The following is a 19,341-nucleotide window of genomic DNA, read 5'->3' on the forward strand; positions in this document are numbered from 1 at the left end:
AGATATAAATGCACTCTCTCATTCTCTGATTATCTATCTTTCTCTCATCTTAGAGCTAGATGTAAATCTCTGTCTGCTGTTTGCTGGTCTGATTTTATTGATAAATCTGAACATGCGCTGTCAAATAATACCAATCTTTTCTGGGGCTTTATCAGAGACATCAGATCTTCCAAGCATTGCGCCTCTCAGATTCTGCATAATGATCATTTACTGGAGGATGATGAATCTATTGCGAACTGCTTCGCTGATTATTTCGAATCTGTTTATATTAGTAGCGATGTAATCGACGAATACTCTGACAGCGGTTTTAATTTAAATCACCCCTTGGATCTTTTATCCCTGGACATATCAATTTCGGATGTGTATAACGAGATTTGTGAGCTTCCATTGAGCTGCTCCGCGGGGTTGGATGGCATTCCGCCTTTATTACTAAAATCATGTATCTTTATCGCGTCAAGATTTTTGTGGCTGATCTTTAATAAGTCACTGAGGGATGGTGCCTTCCCATCTCTTTGGAAGCAATGTCTTGTCTCTCCGATTTTTAAAAGTGGCGACCGTCAATCAGTCACTAACTATCGTCCTATATGTAAACAAAATGTTATGCCGAAAATCTTTGATGGCATTGTTGCTCGAAAACTTAGCTTCCTATGTAAAAACATTATTATAAAGGAACAACATGGATTTGTACCAGGACGCTCGACAACGACAAATCTTGTTAATTACTATGATTTTTTAACTTCTACTGTTGAGAGTGGGTCCCAGGTTGACTCAGTTTATACCGATTTTAGAAAAGCGTTCGACTCAGTTAATCATACAATATTAATGTGTAAACTTCGATCTCTAGGGTTCGGAGGTTCTCTTTTGCGTTGGATATCCTGCTTCCTATCAAACAGGTCTCAAGTCATAAAGTTTAATAATAGCTTCTCTAGAAGTATAAATGTTTTGTCTGGAGTGCCGCAGGGCTCACATCTTGGCCCTCTTTTATTTGTTTTATTTATTAATGACATAGCTGCTTTTATTAAATTCTGCTCTTTCTTACTGTATGCTGATGACCTTAAATTATACCGCCGGATTAATGGACCTGCTGATGCGCTTTTATTACAACATGACTTATTTGAACTTGAGGCCTGGTGTAGGAGGAACTATCTTCGGCTTAACGTCTCTAAATGTTTTGTTATTCACTTTTCTCGTAGACGTAACTCATATTTATATAACTATACCCTTGATGGTTTACCTCTCTCAGCAGTGCGCGAGGCTCGAGATCTCGGGGTCTTGTTCAGTGCGGACTTATCATTTAATGCACATATACAATCAATAGTTTCAGCTGCTTATAGAACGCTTGGATTCATCCTCCGATGGGGTAGATTTTTTAAGAATATAACCACTTTAAAATTATTATACTGTACGTTAGTTCGCCCCAAGTTGGAGTACTGTTCCATAGTTTGGTCTCCGTATTTTGAATGTCATCAGCTATTGATTGAACGTGTGCAGCACAAATTCCTGCGTATGGCCGCTTATCAGCTAGGTAATCCCATGTCAATTACTTGCCATGAATACTGCACTATATTAGATAGATTAAATCTGCTATCGTTAGAAAATAGGAGACTAACCTTTGATCTTACATTTATTTTTAAGCTTCTTAATCACTCTATTGATTGTCCAGTTTTGTTGGAACGTATCTATTTCAACATCCCGAATAGAGAATTAAGACAGTACTCCATCTTCCACATCGAGTATCACCGTACTTTGTATAGCGCAAATTCGTGTGTAAATAGGCTAATAATATCTGCAAGTAATTTCTCCAATAGGGTTGACTTTTTTGGTGGCTCTGTATCAACTTTTAAACAAAAACTTTCTCGTCTACTCTTGTAACCTGAATTTCTCCATATTATGTTGTAAAATTTTTATTTTATTTTATTTTTATTTTATCTTATTGTTCTTGTTTTTTCTTTTCTCTTTGTACGCTAAAGGGTTTATTACCCGTTAATAAAGTTTATTATTATTATTATTATTAATATAAGTATATATATGTATTTAACAATTAATTAATTCAGAGATATTTAATCATTAATTTTAATAGTTAATTTTGCTCAGTAATATTTAATTCTATTTTACGTTTTACTCAACTATATCTCACCGATTAATCATATTTAGCGTTTATTCAGTCGATATCATCGATTGCCAATTTCATTAGTCAATAATCATTAATTTAATTACGTTTCAATTACCTTGTCCTCGCCACCGGATTGCCCGTGCCAATCGATTATCCAAAATAATCAAAGTAATTAATCGTTAATATGACTATTCGCTAATAATTAATACGATTATTTCGCCCAACTTTGTTCCCGCCGTCATTAGATTAGTCACGCTTATTGGTTACTCAATAATCATAAAAATCAATCGCTGTCTCGATCACTCGGTGATCATCAATTTGACGTATCGCCCGATTTTGTTCCCGCCCGCGTCCGCGGCATCTCTTTTAATTTACCGGCGCCGCCAGCAACTTCATGCAGGTTTAAAAAGTAGACTTGGACAGCTGTTTGAAACTTAAAGCAAGGTCGTAGCCTTACATCGTGGATACATAATGGCCGGCGCGTGCCTGTGCATCGAGTGTACTTCAGAGCTCGACTGCGCTCGCATTCACGTCCTTTCGAATCGCATTCGCGTCTCTCTGCCCAAAGATACTGAGTTTCACGACGTCAGGACATGTAAATATCAATCCTTCCAGAAATGTAACATTACCTACCGCGGAAACAGTGTCAACACAGTGGCGTCAATAAATGTCAATACTGTAAAATACCGATACGCTGGACCTACAGCGAATAAAAACAGTCGTAAAATATCCGTTTGGTCCGATTCACAGGCAATGCAAATTGTAGAAAATGACAGGAGATTGCTTTGGCAACAAATATCGATTGGAAACGGTTAGAGGAAGACATTGAAGAAAGATAAAATTGGCATTCAAATTTAGCATCTTTTTAATTAATCAATTCTCAATTAATTAGGAATTTTTATCTCAAATACGATAATTCACGCAAATCTAGTTCAAAGTGACCAAGTGACTGTCCTCCGAATATTCAATAATATTCAATTTCTCGGTAAATTGAAATATCTTTATAGAAACTTTGTAGAAACTTGTGTAAAAAAAATACGAACAATGATTTTGTAAAACGGAAAATCTCTCTTGTTTCGGTTTTAGATCGAATTTTTGGCTCGAAGCTTCGCGTTGTGCAAACATTCTTGCGAGCAATGTGCGCGCGGATCGTTGGAGAGCAATCGCCCATCGACCCACGCGAGCGCGAGCTGTATACGCTCGTATATGTGTGTACAACGACCACATACACGAAGAGGCATCGTTGTGTCACAAGCACTTGCCTATAGTTATGCAATCCACCAACCCACATTCATGGTCAAGGCCTGGGTCCTTACTGCTAGCAGTTGTGTGTGTGTGTGTGTGTGTCTGTGTCTTGTACGTGTGTATGCGTGGATGCTTGGACACACACGCGTGGTCATTGATCCCACGTGTGTGACGATACGTAAGGATCAGACGATGATTGCGCGTTGCCAAATTGGCATGAATCGATGAAGCTGAAATATCAGTCATCTTAATAAGATGCAACAGTTAGATAGCCTCTTTTCATTCGTTTATAGACAGTCAGATGCTTCACCCTATAATTAATAGATGTCTACTCTAAATGGAATATTTGATTATGAGTGTAATTTAGTTGATTGACGGAAACGGATGTCGAGATGCAACAACTTCCGGGGTTATTGCTTTGATAATTTCTATCGATACCGAATTATTTCCGGGTTTTCTGAAGGAGAAATATTTAAAAAATTCTCGTTATTATATTTGAAGAATGACAGGAAAAATTAAACGTGGTCTAACATAAATAGTGTACAATTTTTATAATAAAGATATGTATAAAATCTGCATATATTAGAATTATTATACTTAGAGTATCACTATAGCTCGTAATGATTCACGTTGCTGCAATTCGGGACAACAGGATGGAAGGATAATATATCCGATAGCTCGAATTATAAAATAAATGACAGGAGAACCGGAAGAGGATACATCGCAAGGAATTGAAATTGATATATTTTCAGCGAGAGCTCAAGTTACGGCACAATTAACGATCGCTGTATCCATTCGCGGCGATCGACATGTGTCAATTAGCGCTCATCGTCCGTATCTCATAAATCTGCAACATTGAAAATTGAACTCGCGCCGAGATCACGCCGAGTATATACGCCGTTTCTCATATCCTTTCCTGGGTCGCACGTGGCCGCATCGCGTCGGTGGTGATCGCGAGAGATCGCGGGGGTATATCGCGCGCCAGAAGGAAAACGATAATAACGCGGAAAAGCGGGAGAGGCGCAGAGAGTTGCCCGGCGGTGATTTAATGTAACCGAGTTGCAGGAAGTGAATATTATTAGCATTCGCTTACAGTGCCGTGCCCCACGCGCGCGCATATACGTCTTTCTGTCTCGCTCGTCTCCCGCCGTGTGTTCGTTTGTGCGCGCGAGTATACACCATCGCTATATACACGCGAACGCGCCCGTCGTGTAACGCACGCTGCACCAACGCGCGTGCAGGTATACACACGCAAAAAATACGCGCGTATATGTGCATACGGGCGAACCTACCCACACGGCGGGCGGGAAAGGAAATAACACGCGCGGCGTTCGCGAATTTAGAACAGGTTTTTCCTTTTCCTGAACGAGAAATTCGACCAAAGTTTAATTATGGAACTGGTTAATTGATTAATGCAGCCTGGATCACATAAATGAGACTTTATCTTTTATAAAAGTAATCTTGTTGCTCTTCGAAAAATAATGGACCACAAACAGAGAATCTCTCCATTAAAAGTAGCTGTGAGCTGTGATAATTTAATAATTTGATAACTTTTTAAAACTTGTTTTATATAAGTAATGAAGCATACGTAAAAATATTAATTTAAAAGACGTCAGATTTATTTACTTCTTTAAATATAAGATTAAAACGAAAATTATCAGTTTCATATGCAAAAAATGTAAAATATTCTAAAATAAACCTTCTTTTATGAAAATATAAAAAATTATAATAAAATTGTAAGATTACATATATTATCATCAGCTGTATAAATTGATCAAAAATTTACATTAGTTGTACCGGAATTTTTTCAATGTTGTTAGCACGCACAAAACAAGACGTAATCTATTAAATTTTTATCTATGTAGGTATATTACTCATTTCTCATTTATTTCATATTTTTGTTACTAAATGTTGCTTATATTAAGTAATAATGTAAAATATTGATGAGATACAATTTAAACGATCGGTACGCATTCGGCGCAACACTCCCTTAACATATTCTCAAAAAACCTTGGTCTGTCACTCGATTGACAGTCCGACACATAAATCGTTTAGATGTATAGCCAAGGTATAAGCAAGATTCCTCGCAACAATAGCATATTTTTTTATTTCTTCATTTTATAGCCCTAATATTGATTTATAGCACGACGATTTAAAAAAGAAGTGATTCTATGTGCAGGTGCCATTAGATCACCGCAATTATTAATGCTCTCCGGCATCGGACCAGCGAAACATCTTACCGACCTTTAGGCATAAACGTAATTCAAGATGCGCCAGTCGGCGGGAACCTCGTGGACCGTTAAATGTAAAAGAAACGCCAGAGAGCCAGAAAATAATCAACTATATAAAAGTAAAATCCAAAACACGCATTAATGAGAGTGTTAGAGTAAAGAACTGTTCTATCCTACAACGCATTAGCATATTATATAATATGCTAATTTCATCTCTCATCGTCTTTTGACTTATGTAACGGCCATTGACCTTCGAGACCTCGCTCAAAAATTAAAGGGAAACCTAGACTCGTGTCGAGGGCGTTCCTACCAGCCACCATTATTGCACCCGCCTGCATTTCCGGACACACGCGATGGTATACGGCCGCATCTCGGCACGGCACACGCAAAATGACTACTCTGAATCAATCTCGTTTAATTTCACCGCGGCGTGACCATTTCGCACCAACACGCGATTTTATACCGCCAGGCGGTCACGTTGCACCGATTATTCATCTCTCCTAGCTACACAGAGTGTCGCCCCGATCTTGACATTAAATTTTAATATTGCTATTGAGAAATAATGTAAAAAATGTATGAATTTTATATCAATTATTATTGATAAACAGAACGAATAAAATTGATCGTTATACAATATATCTGTCAATAGTGTTAATATAGTAGAAACAGTATTTTAAAAAGCTGATATAAAATAAATGGTAAGGACTGAAGTAAAAATCAATCAAAATATAACTTTTCGATAGCTTGTCTCGGGATGGATATGTAATAGAAAAAAAAAAAAAAAGATATCTAAAATGTTAAATAAGTAGCATAAAATAGATAGTATGTAAAATTTTATAAGTTATTTCATTTTTATATAAAATGACAAGTCTATAATAAAATATCTTGATGTTTAATCTTGATAATAGATCGAATAAAATCCCATTTAATTTTGGAATTATTTGAAATTTATTTTTATTTATCATTATATGCTAAAAAATTCTTAGTGTTTAAGGCTCCGTCTTCCTTCGATCTCCTTCTTTCTGCTACGAAAATGGCGTTTGACAATAAAGACAACGTGGTACGCCGCGAAGAATCGCGATAGTTATAAACATGTTCTTCTTCTCCGATGTGGGGGGGGGGTGCTACAGGAAGTAAGTGCGATGCACTCAAATGCATGCAAGATACAGCGAAAGAGCAAGCAGGACTGTCTAAGGAACGGGTCGAGCGACTCGTTAAAATTTATCCGGCAAATCAGATATCTTTTTACCGCCCGCCGATGGCGCGGCGAAGAAAAACTCGGGAAAGATATCTAAACATCGACCGAAGGATTAGGACATCTTTTGGACATTAATATATTGTCGTACAATTTATACATTTTGCTTGTCATTTTATACGCAACATTACCTATGACGTTATGAATATTTAATATTATATTGTCAAGGCTGAGGAAGAGAAAAAAAGAGAACGAAGATCAATGGTAAAAAAACTCGGAAAGAAATTAAGAAAGGATATTGATACGGAGGACGAGATGTAGAAACAGAACGAGAAAGATGGGAAGAAAGTAAGAAAGCGAGCTATACGAGGTATCTCTCAAATGCTGAGAAAGAGAGAGAAAGAGAGATACACGAGAGATACGGTACGACGGAAACTACGTGCGTGTTGGTGGTCGCGCTCGCGCACGGACGGGCGCGCTGGTGGTAGCATCACTTCACCGATGATATACCCTACCGCGAGAGTTCATTGCTCTTGAGGTGCGAGGAAGAGAAAAAGCAAGAGAGCGAGAGAGCGAGAGAGAGAGAGAGAGAGAGAAGGAGAAAAGGGAAGAAAAAGAGAATACTAGAAGAGAGAAAGAAAGACAGTTGCGGGCAGGAGGGGGACAGACTTCGGAAAAAAAGAGACGGAGAGAAAGGTACTGGAATTAGTACGAAGAGGGGGAAGAAAGAAGGGACGAGGAGAAGAGAAGAGCACGTAAGGAAAAAGAGAGAAATCGCGAGAGAGAGAGAGAGAGAGAGAGAGAGAGAGAGAGAGAGAGAGAGAGAACACGAAGGGAAAGATGCGACGAAGAAGACGCCGCGGTGTGACTGGAAAACGAGGTGGAAACGAGAAGAGAAGAGAAGAGTGGTGGAAGAAGAGGAGCAAGAAGAAGAAGAAGAAGAAGTGGAGGATGATAAAAAAGAAGAAGAGGAGAGTGACGAAGATGGATCGTGGAGTATTTACATTCGTCGTATCGCTGGATTTTTCGCTCCGACGCGAAGACGCGAAAAAAGAAGAGATGCAACGAGAAAATACACGTCTGATCGATAGTCGCCAAGTTCTGGCGAAGAAAAATACTCGACATATACGAATTTTATCCGGGCCGAATGTGGCGATCTTTTCCATCTCGAATAAATATAATATTACCTAATAGTTAGCACACCTAGATGTCAGAATTAGATATTAAAATAACTACAAGTATTTTTCTAATAAATTAAAGATGACTAAGGATGGCTAAAAATGACTTCAATCTAAAATTGACCTCTCTCGTTTGTTTTTGTTCAATTTTATCGTTCAAAAAAAGTTTTAAAAGTAATTAATGTTTCGATCGGATAACTTAATGAGCACAATATCTAATAACTCTGCTATCAATCAATAATATATTATTAGATTCATTAAATTAATATGTATATATATATTAATACATATTAATTTAATGAATCTAATAATATGTTATTGATTTTAATATGTATTAATACATATTAAAAAATTTAATCAAACATATTAAATTAATATGTATCAAATTAATACGTATTAGAATATTAATTCTAATGTTAAGCAATTTGTTTACGCACACTTTGTAAGAAATTTGTTGCCTGGTTGCGATCTTTGACGTTTTCCTGCGATCTGTATAGACGTATATATTGCGTTTGATTCCAGCGCTTTACGGAACTCACGGGATTTCCGGAAGAAGTCTCTCTCCTTGTCCGATTTTCTCGATAAGATCGTATAAATGGAGATCGAAAAGGAATAAGAGCAAATTCGGGATGAAGATGCCAATATCGCGGATGGCAACTGTCCGAGATCGTTCTGACGCGCGACATGGAATCGAACTTCCTTCGTGCGTGCCGAATCGAAAAATCGGAAAATATCGGAGTTGGATAAACGACGGGTGTATATACGATCGAGCTCGTACCGGACACGTACCGGGTGCAATGTACCTGGATGAGTCACACGGTAACAGTGCGCGCGCGTACTCGTATACACACGCACACACACGCGCACGCACACGAATCTTTACACGCACGCATGGCACATGCGTCTCCCCGCGCGAGTCACACGCTTCTATATGTGCGATTGTGTATGCGTGCGTGTTCTCGCTCCTTGTCCGACATCGGCGCGATCTTTCCGCACGTCCCGCGGGATAAAGCGAGACAGGAAGAAATAACGAGAGGAGAACAAATACACACGTACGCGAGTTACGGAGGAAGAGAGGCAGAAAGAGACGGATGGAACGCGAGGGGGGAAAATCGAGATGGAGAACGAGGGGGGGGGAAGATGAGAGAGAGAGAGAGAGAGAGAGAGGAAGGAAGAGAGAAAAAGAGGCCAGAGATAAAAATCCAATCATTTCGACCGGTTTTGCATTGCATCATGCCGACAAGGATAATGGAATACCGCGTTACTTTTTGCCGTTGCACGGAATATTTCTTCGCGTTAATACCCGCGTTTTCTCTCTCTCTCTCTCTCTCTCTCTCTCTCTCTCTCTCTCTCTCTCTCTCTCTCTCTCTCTCTCTCTACTTACAATTAGTCTTCTTCGTATGCACGTTAGACTTAAACACCATACTAAATAGGTAAAATCTTTTGAATTGTCGAAGAATTTCGTTCAAAAGGGGACACGAAAAATGTTTCGAAAAAAATGAGCACTCTACATCATGTAGGACACGACAATTCTTTACTATAAATTTTATTATTATTAGTCACAAATCTCACAATATCCATTTTCTGAAATTGGCGCAAAAATTAGAAGAATTTTTCACGTGCATATGCAGGTTTGATAAGATAATAAATTATCCATAAGACAATAAATGATTGGAATTTCTCCTCTTATTTTAATATTAAATTATAGAAGCGTTAAGTAACAGTTTGGTTGTGTATTCTGACCTGAAAGAATATACAAAAAAAAATATATATATAAAATATAAAATTGTGCTTCTCTAACTTCTAACTCGGTATCGAAAATATTGAAGAGGTAAGCTCTTCGTTTCTACATGCGTCCCGTTGAAAATGTCGCGACGTTTCAACGTAGGTGTCAACCGACATCTAATGCATTCGGTCCGAGAGAATAGCCGGGATCAATGATGAATAAGAGAGCGGAGAAAGAAGAAAAGAATAATGAGAAAGGAGGCGGCGCGGCGGCACGTCGGGTGACTTTTAACACGGCCGCGGCGTTGCGTAATCTTTCAGATTTAGTTTACTTTCGTCGCTATCGATGCCACGCACGTAGCGTGACCGTGGCACTGAACCAGCAGCGGTACGAACTTTCTCGTGGCCTTCGTTCCAGGAAAGCGATTTACGTGACACGCGAGAACGTCAATGACTCTCGGACGCGATCATCGTCATCGATATTTTCGCGCTCGGTCGATCAATCTATATGATTCTCAAAACGGAAGCTCCAACGGAATTGAATCGCTCTTCGCGAGGCGGTTGCAGGGTTGGGCCTCTACTGCCCTTCTTAATTTTATGCTATAATAATCTTTTTTGTACATATAAAGCAGAAATTGATTTATAAATGACAAATTATCCTTCATAGATAAATATGTATTAAAATATCTGAAATGCATCGGTTGACTTAAATGAGCGTAGCTATCTTGATAAGAAAGAGTTGTAGATAAGATAAGTGAAGGGAGTCCAAACGGTCCGCGATTGTATAAGTCATGTATAACGATACTATCGACTATCGGATAATATCGACTTATTCTTGTCATAAAGCGTGTCAAATTTATAAGAATATACGAGAGAATATAGCTTCGTTCTTTCGTTGCGCAAATAGCAGTATTTTTTTTTTTTAGCTATTTCCACTCGGAGTTTGTTACACACACGTATCGTAGTAGGTACTGTTACTTCCAAAGAAACGCGCATAACTACAGTATTTATTTTAATCAACGACGCAAGCGATCGAAATGAAACGGAGCATATACGACTGGCAATCGAAGCGTGTTCCCCCCGGCACAGGATATTTCCTTCGTTTATCGTCGCGGGTGAACCCGCGTTCGGGGGTCTTCGATCGTAACCAATTAGCAGATGCGCGACTCATAATCGCGTTGTTCCCCCCCCCCCCTCGTGTATTCTGGATACTTGTTCGCTCCTCGCGGAGGAAAGCACTCGAGCCGCGTAAGCTGCATTCCGTGTAAGAAAGTCGTACGCGGGGATACGGCATTCTTGGCTTTTACGATTCGTATGGTCGATAAAATCGTGACTTGCAGCCCGACTCCGACCCGTCGGCCGGCGTCGACGTCGCGGCGAGGAACAAGAAAGGAGTGTCAATGAGGCTTCGATTTTCTTCTCACTGTCGATCAAGGAAGCCTCTATTCTCGCCGCAACGTAACATCCGGCCGCGTCTAGGGGCCGGAGAAAAGCAATCCCGAGCGGTACTTAATTGCTGAAAAATTGCGATACGCGATTGTCCGCGTATGATCATTATTGTTTGATCGGCGTACGGCTCGCCAATAAATCATTCCCTTCTCAATATTTGCGAGTTCCAAGTATGGCAGACGAAGAATTCCTTGGAAGAATATTTCTCGTCGAAGTAGTATGAAGATCATCAAAGTAGCCAATTGAGCGGGTAAAACCGAGCGTTGTGAATTCGAATAATATTCACGTCGTTTTAATAGAAATCGCGATTCTTATATAAACTTTTCGGTCGCACCAAGTTTTGTACGTCAAAACTCGGCTATGCTGTGTCGACTAAATAGCGAAACAACTTCCAGTAATTCGCCGGTTAACTCGTCGAAACTTTCCGGGCGTATTCTATGCACCTTATTAACAAGTTTCCTTTCCGTCGAATCTTCTTAGGTTTCGCTTAAAAGATATAGCTTTAACATATGCGTATGTATATCAAACCACCTCGCTTCTTTTCAGCAACAAACTTTAACGTCGTATTGCCCAGGAATCTTCTTCCTTTGGCAAAAATTTGATTAGGCGTTGCTTATTCTTGTAACTCGTTAATTATCAGCGTTAATAGATAATTAAATGGGTTAATCGAAGCGTTAAAATAAATTTAGCTTAACATTTCACGCAGCCAAGGCTCTATCACGTGCGTCAATTCGTAAGAAGTTCTTGAATTATGTATTACAGCCGAAATTTTAGCGGTGTACGAAGTTAATTCATCTCGCGCGATTGCATTAAAACTGTCTCGAAATACGCCGATCGTATGTCCCCCCCCCCCAGGTTTGCCCTCCATCCGCCGTTTCGCGGCTTGGGTGCGACAATAGTCGACGCGTATGTTGCTTCTTATCCCCGCGAGATTCGCGCTTCTGAATTGAATTACTTACTCTCGGTGGGCCTTGACCGCCTCGAGATTGAAATTCAAAGTTGGATTTTCGGTGGCTGCCATCAGATCACCGTCGGATGATTCCCGCTAGCGAATGTATAATATAATCAAGGGCCTCCCAACGTGGTCCTCTTTCGGAGTCGCGTAAACTTCGGGATTACTTCCCCGAAAATTCAAATAATTTTCCTGCCTCCTCTGTTGCCGCGGGAAAATTCACAAAAACGCGCGAGATGTTCGTGTAAATCAAATTGTCATAAAAAAAAAATCAGTTTGCGCGTTTTTACTATTCCTAATCAATCCTTTTTCGATATAAAATCTAGCCCGTAGAAATTTATATATTTCTAAAGCTCAAAGATATTAAACGGTAGAGCAACGTACAGTTATTTCGCAAAACCACCTCTTGATAATAAATGAATGAACGAGGAAAAGAGACTTAAGTCCGGACGAAGATAAGAACAATTTCGCTCGCACGCTCCCGGCTCGAGCGAAATGTCAGTGTTTGACTTTTCTCACGAGAGGAACATCGCGAGTGGCACTTAAATTCTTTCGGTCGACTCACAAGTATACGGAGAAAAATGATTTCTGTTTCGTCTCTGAATTCATCGAAATATTCCCTTTTCAATCTCTATAATCAAGAGCGAATTCGTGAATTGAAAGCAAAATCCGCGTTGCTGAAGGTAACTTAATCAGCGACAACGACAGTACGCGATTCTCGGCGCGATCGTGAAAGATCTGCGAGTAACACATTATGGGTGCGACCTTTTCAATTTGTATTCTAACCTTTACGAGAAGCGCTATACGCGTCGTCCGTGTGTGCTCAGGATGTAAAACAACGTTAAAACATAGGCACACCGAGCGTATAACGTGCGGCCGAGCTATAAATAGACGTTCCCATATATAAAGCGATGGACTATCAAAGTTACGTTAAGAGACGGCAAGTTCCTTCCAATGCGCTTATGGAGAATTAATTGCGGGAGATTGTAATCGCTTGTTTGATTTCTATCATTTTTATCGAAACTCCACAATCCTGAATCAACTGTGTTTTGTTTGGGTGTCGTGATTGATTGACCGTCTAAAATGTTCAGTCTTATCGTAGCGTTCTTATCTTTTAGCAAGACTTACGAATTCGTCTATGAAGTTAATAATAATTAAAGTCGATACCTTAGAATTTTCTTTCAATGAATTTTATTGACCTGGCTAAATATCTTTTTAAAAGGCTAAAATATCGATGTTTTAATGAAAGAGATATATTTATAAAACGTATAAGAGAGACGATATAATAATTATCCAATAGAATGTTCAAATATTGATTGATTATTAAAATTACCCGTTAATACAAAGTCATTAAAATGCAACGAGTATTTTAAATATTTTAAATTTGTTTAACGGTCAGTCGTTAAAATTATTAAAAAGAGTAATTAGTTCATATGCAATGTAAATGTAGGAAAATTATTGAAGATGTTCGCAATTATTTCATTATACTTTGCTTTTTCGTTTTCAATTTATTCAACGATGCAACGATGCATTTATATAAAATAATAAAAGAAATATTTGCATTTTCGTGATATTCCCAGTTTTTATATGTTTCGTTAGAAAAGTTTATTTTTCTCTCTCCTTTTGCTAATTTTTAAAATCAAATACTCCATAATTTAATTAAACGTTCTTTCTTTTCAATATGATCGTTTTCACGCGTAATAAGCAAATTATTTTGTAAACAAGGTAATATCTCAATATTATTTAGAGAAGGTTATCAGGGATTTCATAATAATTGTAGTAACATGTAGCGTATAAATGCATGTTTGCGATATTGTAATAATATCTGCGATACCATGGTTGCCAAATTAACGCCGACAACCGTAAATTTTTGGTGGCGCGTTTTCCTCGAATATACGAACGGGTCGAAGCAAAAACAGCGCAGAAATAAAAATCGAAAGATTCGCGATCGCGTGATATAAGAAAGAAATGAAAACAAACCTTGCTTAATGACGATGCCGGCGGTGGGCACTTGGACAATCGGCAGCGGGGGCGCGTTCGGATTATTAACACCGACGGAAGCGGAGGCTGCGGCGGCAGCGACGGTCGCTGCGGCGGCGGCGGCGGCGGCGGCGGAGGCGGCGACGGGGGTACCGGGGGGCGGCGAGGCGCTGGCGCTACCCACGGAACCGGGATCGCTGAAGCCCTGGGTGCTGTTGTTCTCCTCCGGGCCGTCGAAGAAGCTCAGGTTGAACTCACTGCCGGCGTCGAACGACACTTCCGGCGTGAGGGTGTCCGGCGCCGGGGCGCTGCCCAAACCCGCGCTCAGCGACTGATCGAGTTTGAAAACGTCCATTGTACGGATTGCATCGAACGTACGTACGAGCGATCACGGCGTCGGTGGCCACGCCGATGGCGAACAACGTGGTGCGCGTCGCGTTTGCTGGCGATGCTGCCGCCTGCGGCATTCAGCATTCGCGCGCGCGCGCGCGCGCGCCTCTCGATCCTTGTCTCGTCGACGGTCCTGCGAGAGCCGGCGACAACTCGGTGACTCTCGATCTGCGGACGACCGGCACTTTCGCAGCTTTCACGGAGAGAGGAACCGGCGTCGATTCTCCTCTCGCGAATCTTCGAAAATCGCGGCTACCTCGGGTGACGTCGATTTTTGGCCACGATTCTGGCACGGATAGAAAAGTGAAGAAAAAACGTTGTTATCTTTCTTCGAATCTTCAAAGAACCTCGGAATCGCGTCCCAGCTCCTCGATAATGGAGTTACGTATCGGTCGAACTTTGTTGATGATAATAAAGTGGCGATCGCTTTCTTTAATAAGCTCGTTTAATTATTCGACGCTCGACACTCGATAGGCTACGAAACTTGTTCATCCAACTTCGTCGTTAAACTTTTCCTTTCGTTACTTGTACACAAACCGGTGCAACGTTTATTTCAGTCGTTAGATAGCATCTTCTATATATCATACATAGTGCGTTTCTATTCCAGAGCACTAGTGATGTCTCCGTCGACACGTCGCGTAAGCTGAACCGACATAACTCGCGGGACACGTCGAGCGTCATTAGCGAAACGGTTTTATCGCGAAAGGATATCCTGTATCTCGTTCATTTATTCAACATTTCATCAGGCGTCGTCTGAGAAGCGACAACCTCTTCTTTGATAGAACGTTTTATTGTCGATGATCGATTTTGGTAAGTATAACGAACGTGTCTTCCCGCTCGAGTTTGCCGGTCGTCGTCGTCGTCGTCGTCGCCGCTGCTGCTCGTCTTTCTCGTAACTTCACGGGGTCCTTGAACCGCGAGTAACGTTTCCTCGTTTCCTCGCAGGTATTACGCCTCTCCGTCTATCTCGCGGCCGCTCTTCCCCCGGCTACGTGTTTCTCGCATTTGCATTTACGCCGCTGCTTAATAAGATTTAATTCGACCACGGCGCGTAATGGGCGCGCGACGAATGCGATGAGCGCGATAAAAGTTGCGAATGGGAGATTACGCTCCCGAGATTTCCTCGCAAATGTATAAATAACGGACAGGACGATACACTCGATGCGCGAGCCGAACGAACGGAACGGAAAATGCGGGGCGCGGTTGTTTGACGATTTTGAAAGAGCGATGGACAGGCACTGCCGCGTTTAAAAAGAAAGTTACAATACGTTATCACTGTTATCGTTGGACTTCACACTTCGTCACTTTTAGCACCGATCCCTGGGCCCTTCGTTCCATCTGTGACTGACGAAACGCGCCGATTTCCGAGCAGATCCGACTACCGTTCGTTAAGTACGCAATCAACGCGAAAGTTGAAGCAGCACGTCGTCTCGCCTTCCATTTCAGTTTCTTCTTACGAGTGGAGAACGCCACTCGAAAGTTCAACCCATTATTTTTGGGGTACACGATCGACCGAGCGCCTTTACTCGCGGCGTGGTTCGTCGTCCTTGCCGCTCTCGTAGTTATTCTTTCCCTTTCGTTCTCTTTCTCTTTTGTTTCTTCTTGCTCTCTTTCCCTTTTCTTATAGGATGAACTTTTTTCTAGTAGCGCGAGCGCAAACTCGCTCGCCAATTTTCAATGGTTTACACGTCCATTGACTTTTCACGTGAGCCATCTCGCTGAAAGATAAATCAAAACGAAAAGAAAATCAGAAACCAAAGGCAAAACAACGACATACACGACGCGGAAAGAAAGAAACGCAATCGTAAAATAATAAAGACGCATAAATGTGATCGCACGCGAATATACGATTCATTGTAGATTTGTAAAAACTACGTGGACATGTGCTTGCAGAAAAATCCGTACCGATTTATTGCTAGAATAAGATTAATTATTATTTATAGAAGATATACGGTCAAATTTTTGTAAAAATACAAAAATTCAGGGAGTTAAATAGAAGGCTCAATAGAATAAGTAACTTAAGAAAATTGGATTTCTAAAATTTCATGTTCCTCCAGGAAAACAATCCCTTGGAAGGATTCATATTACCTACTCTGCAGAAAGATAAAAACAGGAATAAAAAAATGGAGAAATTTTTTAATGTATGAATAAGAATTTCTTAAATTTGCATGAGTGAAAACTTTTGCATATCTAACACTTTCTTGACAATTCTGGAATGTATATAGAAATATTAATATAAATTAAGAAAATGCATATTTTACAAGGCAAATATTATAGAAAGACGTTTTCATATTAAAATATATCAAGATAAAATATGAAGTAAGCTCATAAAGATATAGTATTCATTTTTCGATCATCTCAACTAAATATTTTTATATGCAAAATAATGAAACAAATTAATTTCTAAGAAATGTAAAGTTATATTTCTAAAAAAGTTTGTTTCCGATATTTCCGCAAACGATATCAATAAATTTATAGAAACAAAAAATTTTTTATTGTCCCTAATAGTTTTCCAATAAAACGATTTGCAATACCACACTTGGCTCTTCCCGTGTCTCTCGATTTCCAACACAATATTAGAAAAGGAAATCTGTTACCGCTCAAATTGTTGCCAAAAAATTATTTATTACCGCATCATGCGGTGAGAGAGATAAGCTAACGAAATCACGCGTCTTTTACGCAAAGATCGCTTCTGATTTTTGCACAACGATGAAGTTGACGAACTTCAAAACTTTTCACTACGGCCAATCGTGCCGAAAGACTTCAGGTAACTTCCCAAGTTACTCCACCCTATATGTTCCGACATTTTCGCACCAGCGAGAGAGATGGGGACAGGGAATCGCCGGTGAATCGCGAGAGAAACAAGGAGAGGGAGGAGAGAAGATAAAAAAACCCCGGAGAGCACGAGAGAAACACGAGGCGGAGAGTGAGAAAAAGTGAATGTCATTGCCGTAATCTTCGGACGTTGACTTCTTCCTGACTCTCGTTCCTCCTTCCTCTTCTTGGTCACAATCTTCCTCCCCTCTCCCTTCCTCCGTTAACATCTACCCCTCTTCTTCCTTATCGTTGTCTTTGTCGTCTCTCTCTCTCTCTCTCTTTCTTTCTCTCTCGCTCGCTCTCTGGCTCTCTCGCTCTCTCACCTGCACGTTTCGCTTCGGATCCTCTCCTCCACCTCTCTCTAACCCGTCTTTTCTTCCCTCCCGCGACGTAAATTCCTCCCTTCCTCCCTGCTACCCTCTTAGCCAGCTTTGTTTTTCCGCCTCGCGAATTTCAAGTGTTTTGTGACAATTCGCGCGCGGTTAGATATTCGTCGACCGATATACAGAGTGCAACGATCGAGTTGCCAACGATTGAATCAAGCATCGGTCAGTGTAATTGTAATATAAATATAATAGCGGTTTTGATTCGCAAAATTAAGACATTTGTCGTGATGTTATTTATGATTACTTATTTATTTATTTATTTATTTATTTATTTATTACTTCAAATGCTATCTGACTATCTGTCTACCTACAATAAGACAATTGATGAGAAGCGAAATTATTTTCATAGAAACCTTTTCCGTGACAGTTTCCTAGTGGGCCTATATTATGTTCCTGTGACACGCGAATTGCGAATTAGCGTGTTTCCGACAGCAATATCGCGTATGTTTTTAGGCAATCGTGAATCTGTTTCGGAATTGGTGTACTGTCGCTACGTGATGAAACGATATCAATCTTCTTCAATCGCGAAGGTTGTTTCGCTTGGAAAACCGACTTTCCATATTTTCGCAATGATCGAAAACTTTCCGATCGTTGAAAAAATTGTGAACGTCTATGGTAGAACAACTGACAATGAAAAATGAGAGTGCTTTTATCAAATGATTTTCCAAACGGTAACATAATAGGTCCTCCGATGTTGTGGCAATCAATTCGCACTAATTTTTTAATAAAGTCGTATTTTAAATATTTGAATATTTTATACACTTGAATATTTTAAATATTCAAATACACAAATATATTGATTATTTAAATATTTGAATATTTTTTATATTTAAATAACTTTCAAATTTAAATTCAAAGTCTCAAAATTAAACATAAAATAAAAGGCGAAAACTACTTAATAATCTATTCTTATTTATTCTTAATTCTTGTTTTCTTAATAAATAATTATTAAGTTTAAAAATATTATAAATTACGGTATAATATATAATACTAAACGTCATTTATTGCGTGTTCTTGTAATACCAAACGTGTCATAAAAAAATTTCAGAAAAGATTCTTAAAATACCCAAAAATTGAAGAAATTGATAAATCAGAGAAAATGAGGAACGTAAACATTCAATTTTATTTTAAGAAAGGAGAAATTATTCAGAGATTTCTAATAAGAAATATCATTTTGTTGACCAAGAATGCATTCTTTACCGAACATTTCGTATAACGCAAAAAGACACAGTTCCTCCATTTGATAATTCGAGTCAATTGCGGGAAGAAGTAATTTTGTCCCTTAGATTGGGCAAATTTTGCCGGCGCGGCGGCGAATTTCGCGGCCTCGCAGACGATCATTTGTCTCGCACATCGCCCGCTCGGTTCCGCGTTCCATCCGCGTCGCAAGTCAGTGCGTTCACCTTACGCTCGCGAGCGGAGATCTCGCGCGTGCGCGCGCGCGCGCGCACACGCGAGAGCATTTCTCTGGGAACGCGCGATCGCGCCGAGAGCCACGTGCTCGCGCGATCATCGAACGCGACTGTTGAATCGATCCGTGACGATCGACACCGCACGAAGACGCACTCCTCGTCGAGAAACTAACGTTCGACTTCCCGACATCTCGCGATTCGTCTTTCGCGTGCGTTCCAGCACGGGCTTAAAATATTTCGAAAGTTAAAGCAATTCAGGAGCGATATG

The 19,341-nt window shown here is 40.0% G+C and overlaps 2 protein-coding genes across 3 annotated transcripts in view; one reads left to right on the forward strand and one right to left on the reverse strand.

Moving 5' to 3' along the window:
• Eip78c (Ecdysone-induced protein 78C) overlaps positions 1-19,341 on the reverse strand; it is a 78,564-nt gene that overhangs the window by 48,191 nt on the left and 11,032 nt on the right. Inside the window, exon 2 of one of the 2 annotated variants that reach the window (XM_077402437.1) lies at positions 14,069-16,176. The exons of the other annotated variant lie outside the window; for it this stretch is intronic. Within the exon in view, the coding sequence (XP_077258563.1) occupies positions 14,069-14,423 (355 nt within the window). The 5' untranslated portion in view covers positions 14,424-16,176. The remainder of the gene's footprint in view (positions 1-14,068; positions 16,177-19,341) is intronic. 2 annotated transcript variants of the gene reach the window in all.
• Positions 1-19,341, forward strand: part of LOC143895319 (peroxisomal acyl-coenzyme A oxidase 3) — a 70,021-nt gene that overhangs the window by 20,699 nt on the left and 29,981 nt on the right. The gene's annotated exons all lie outside the window — the stretch shown is intronic.

The sequence above is a fragment of the Temnothorax americanus genome, unplaced genomic scaffold, assembly GCF_048541705.1.
Source record: "Temnothorax americanus isolate GAGA-0224 unplaced genomic scaffold, ASM4854170v1 Scaffold1, whole genome shotgun sequence".
Taxonomy (NCBI): Eukaryota; Metazoa; Arthropoda; class Insecta; order Hymenoptera; family Formicidae; genus Temnothorax; species Temnothorax americanus.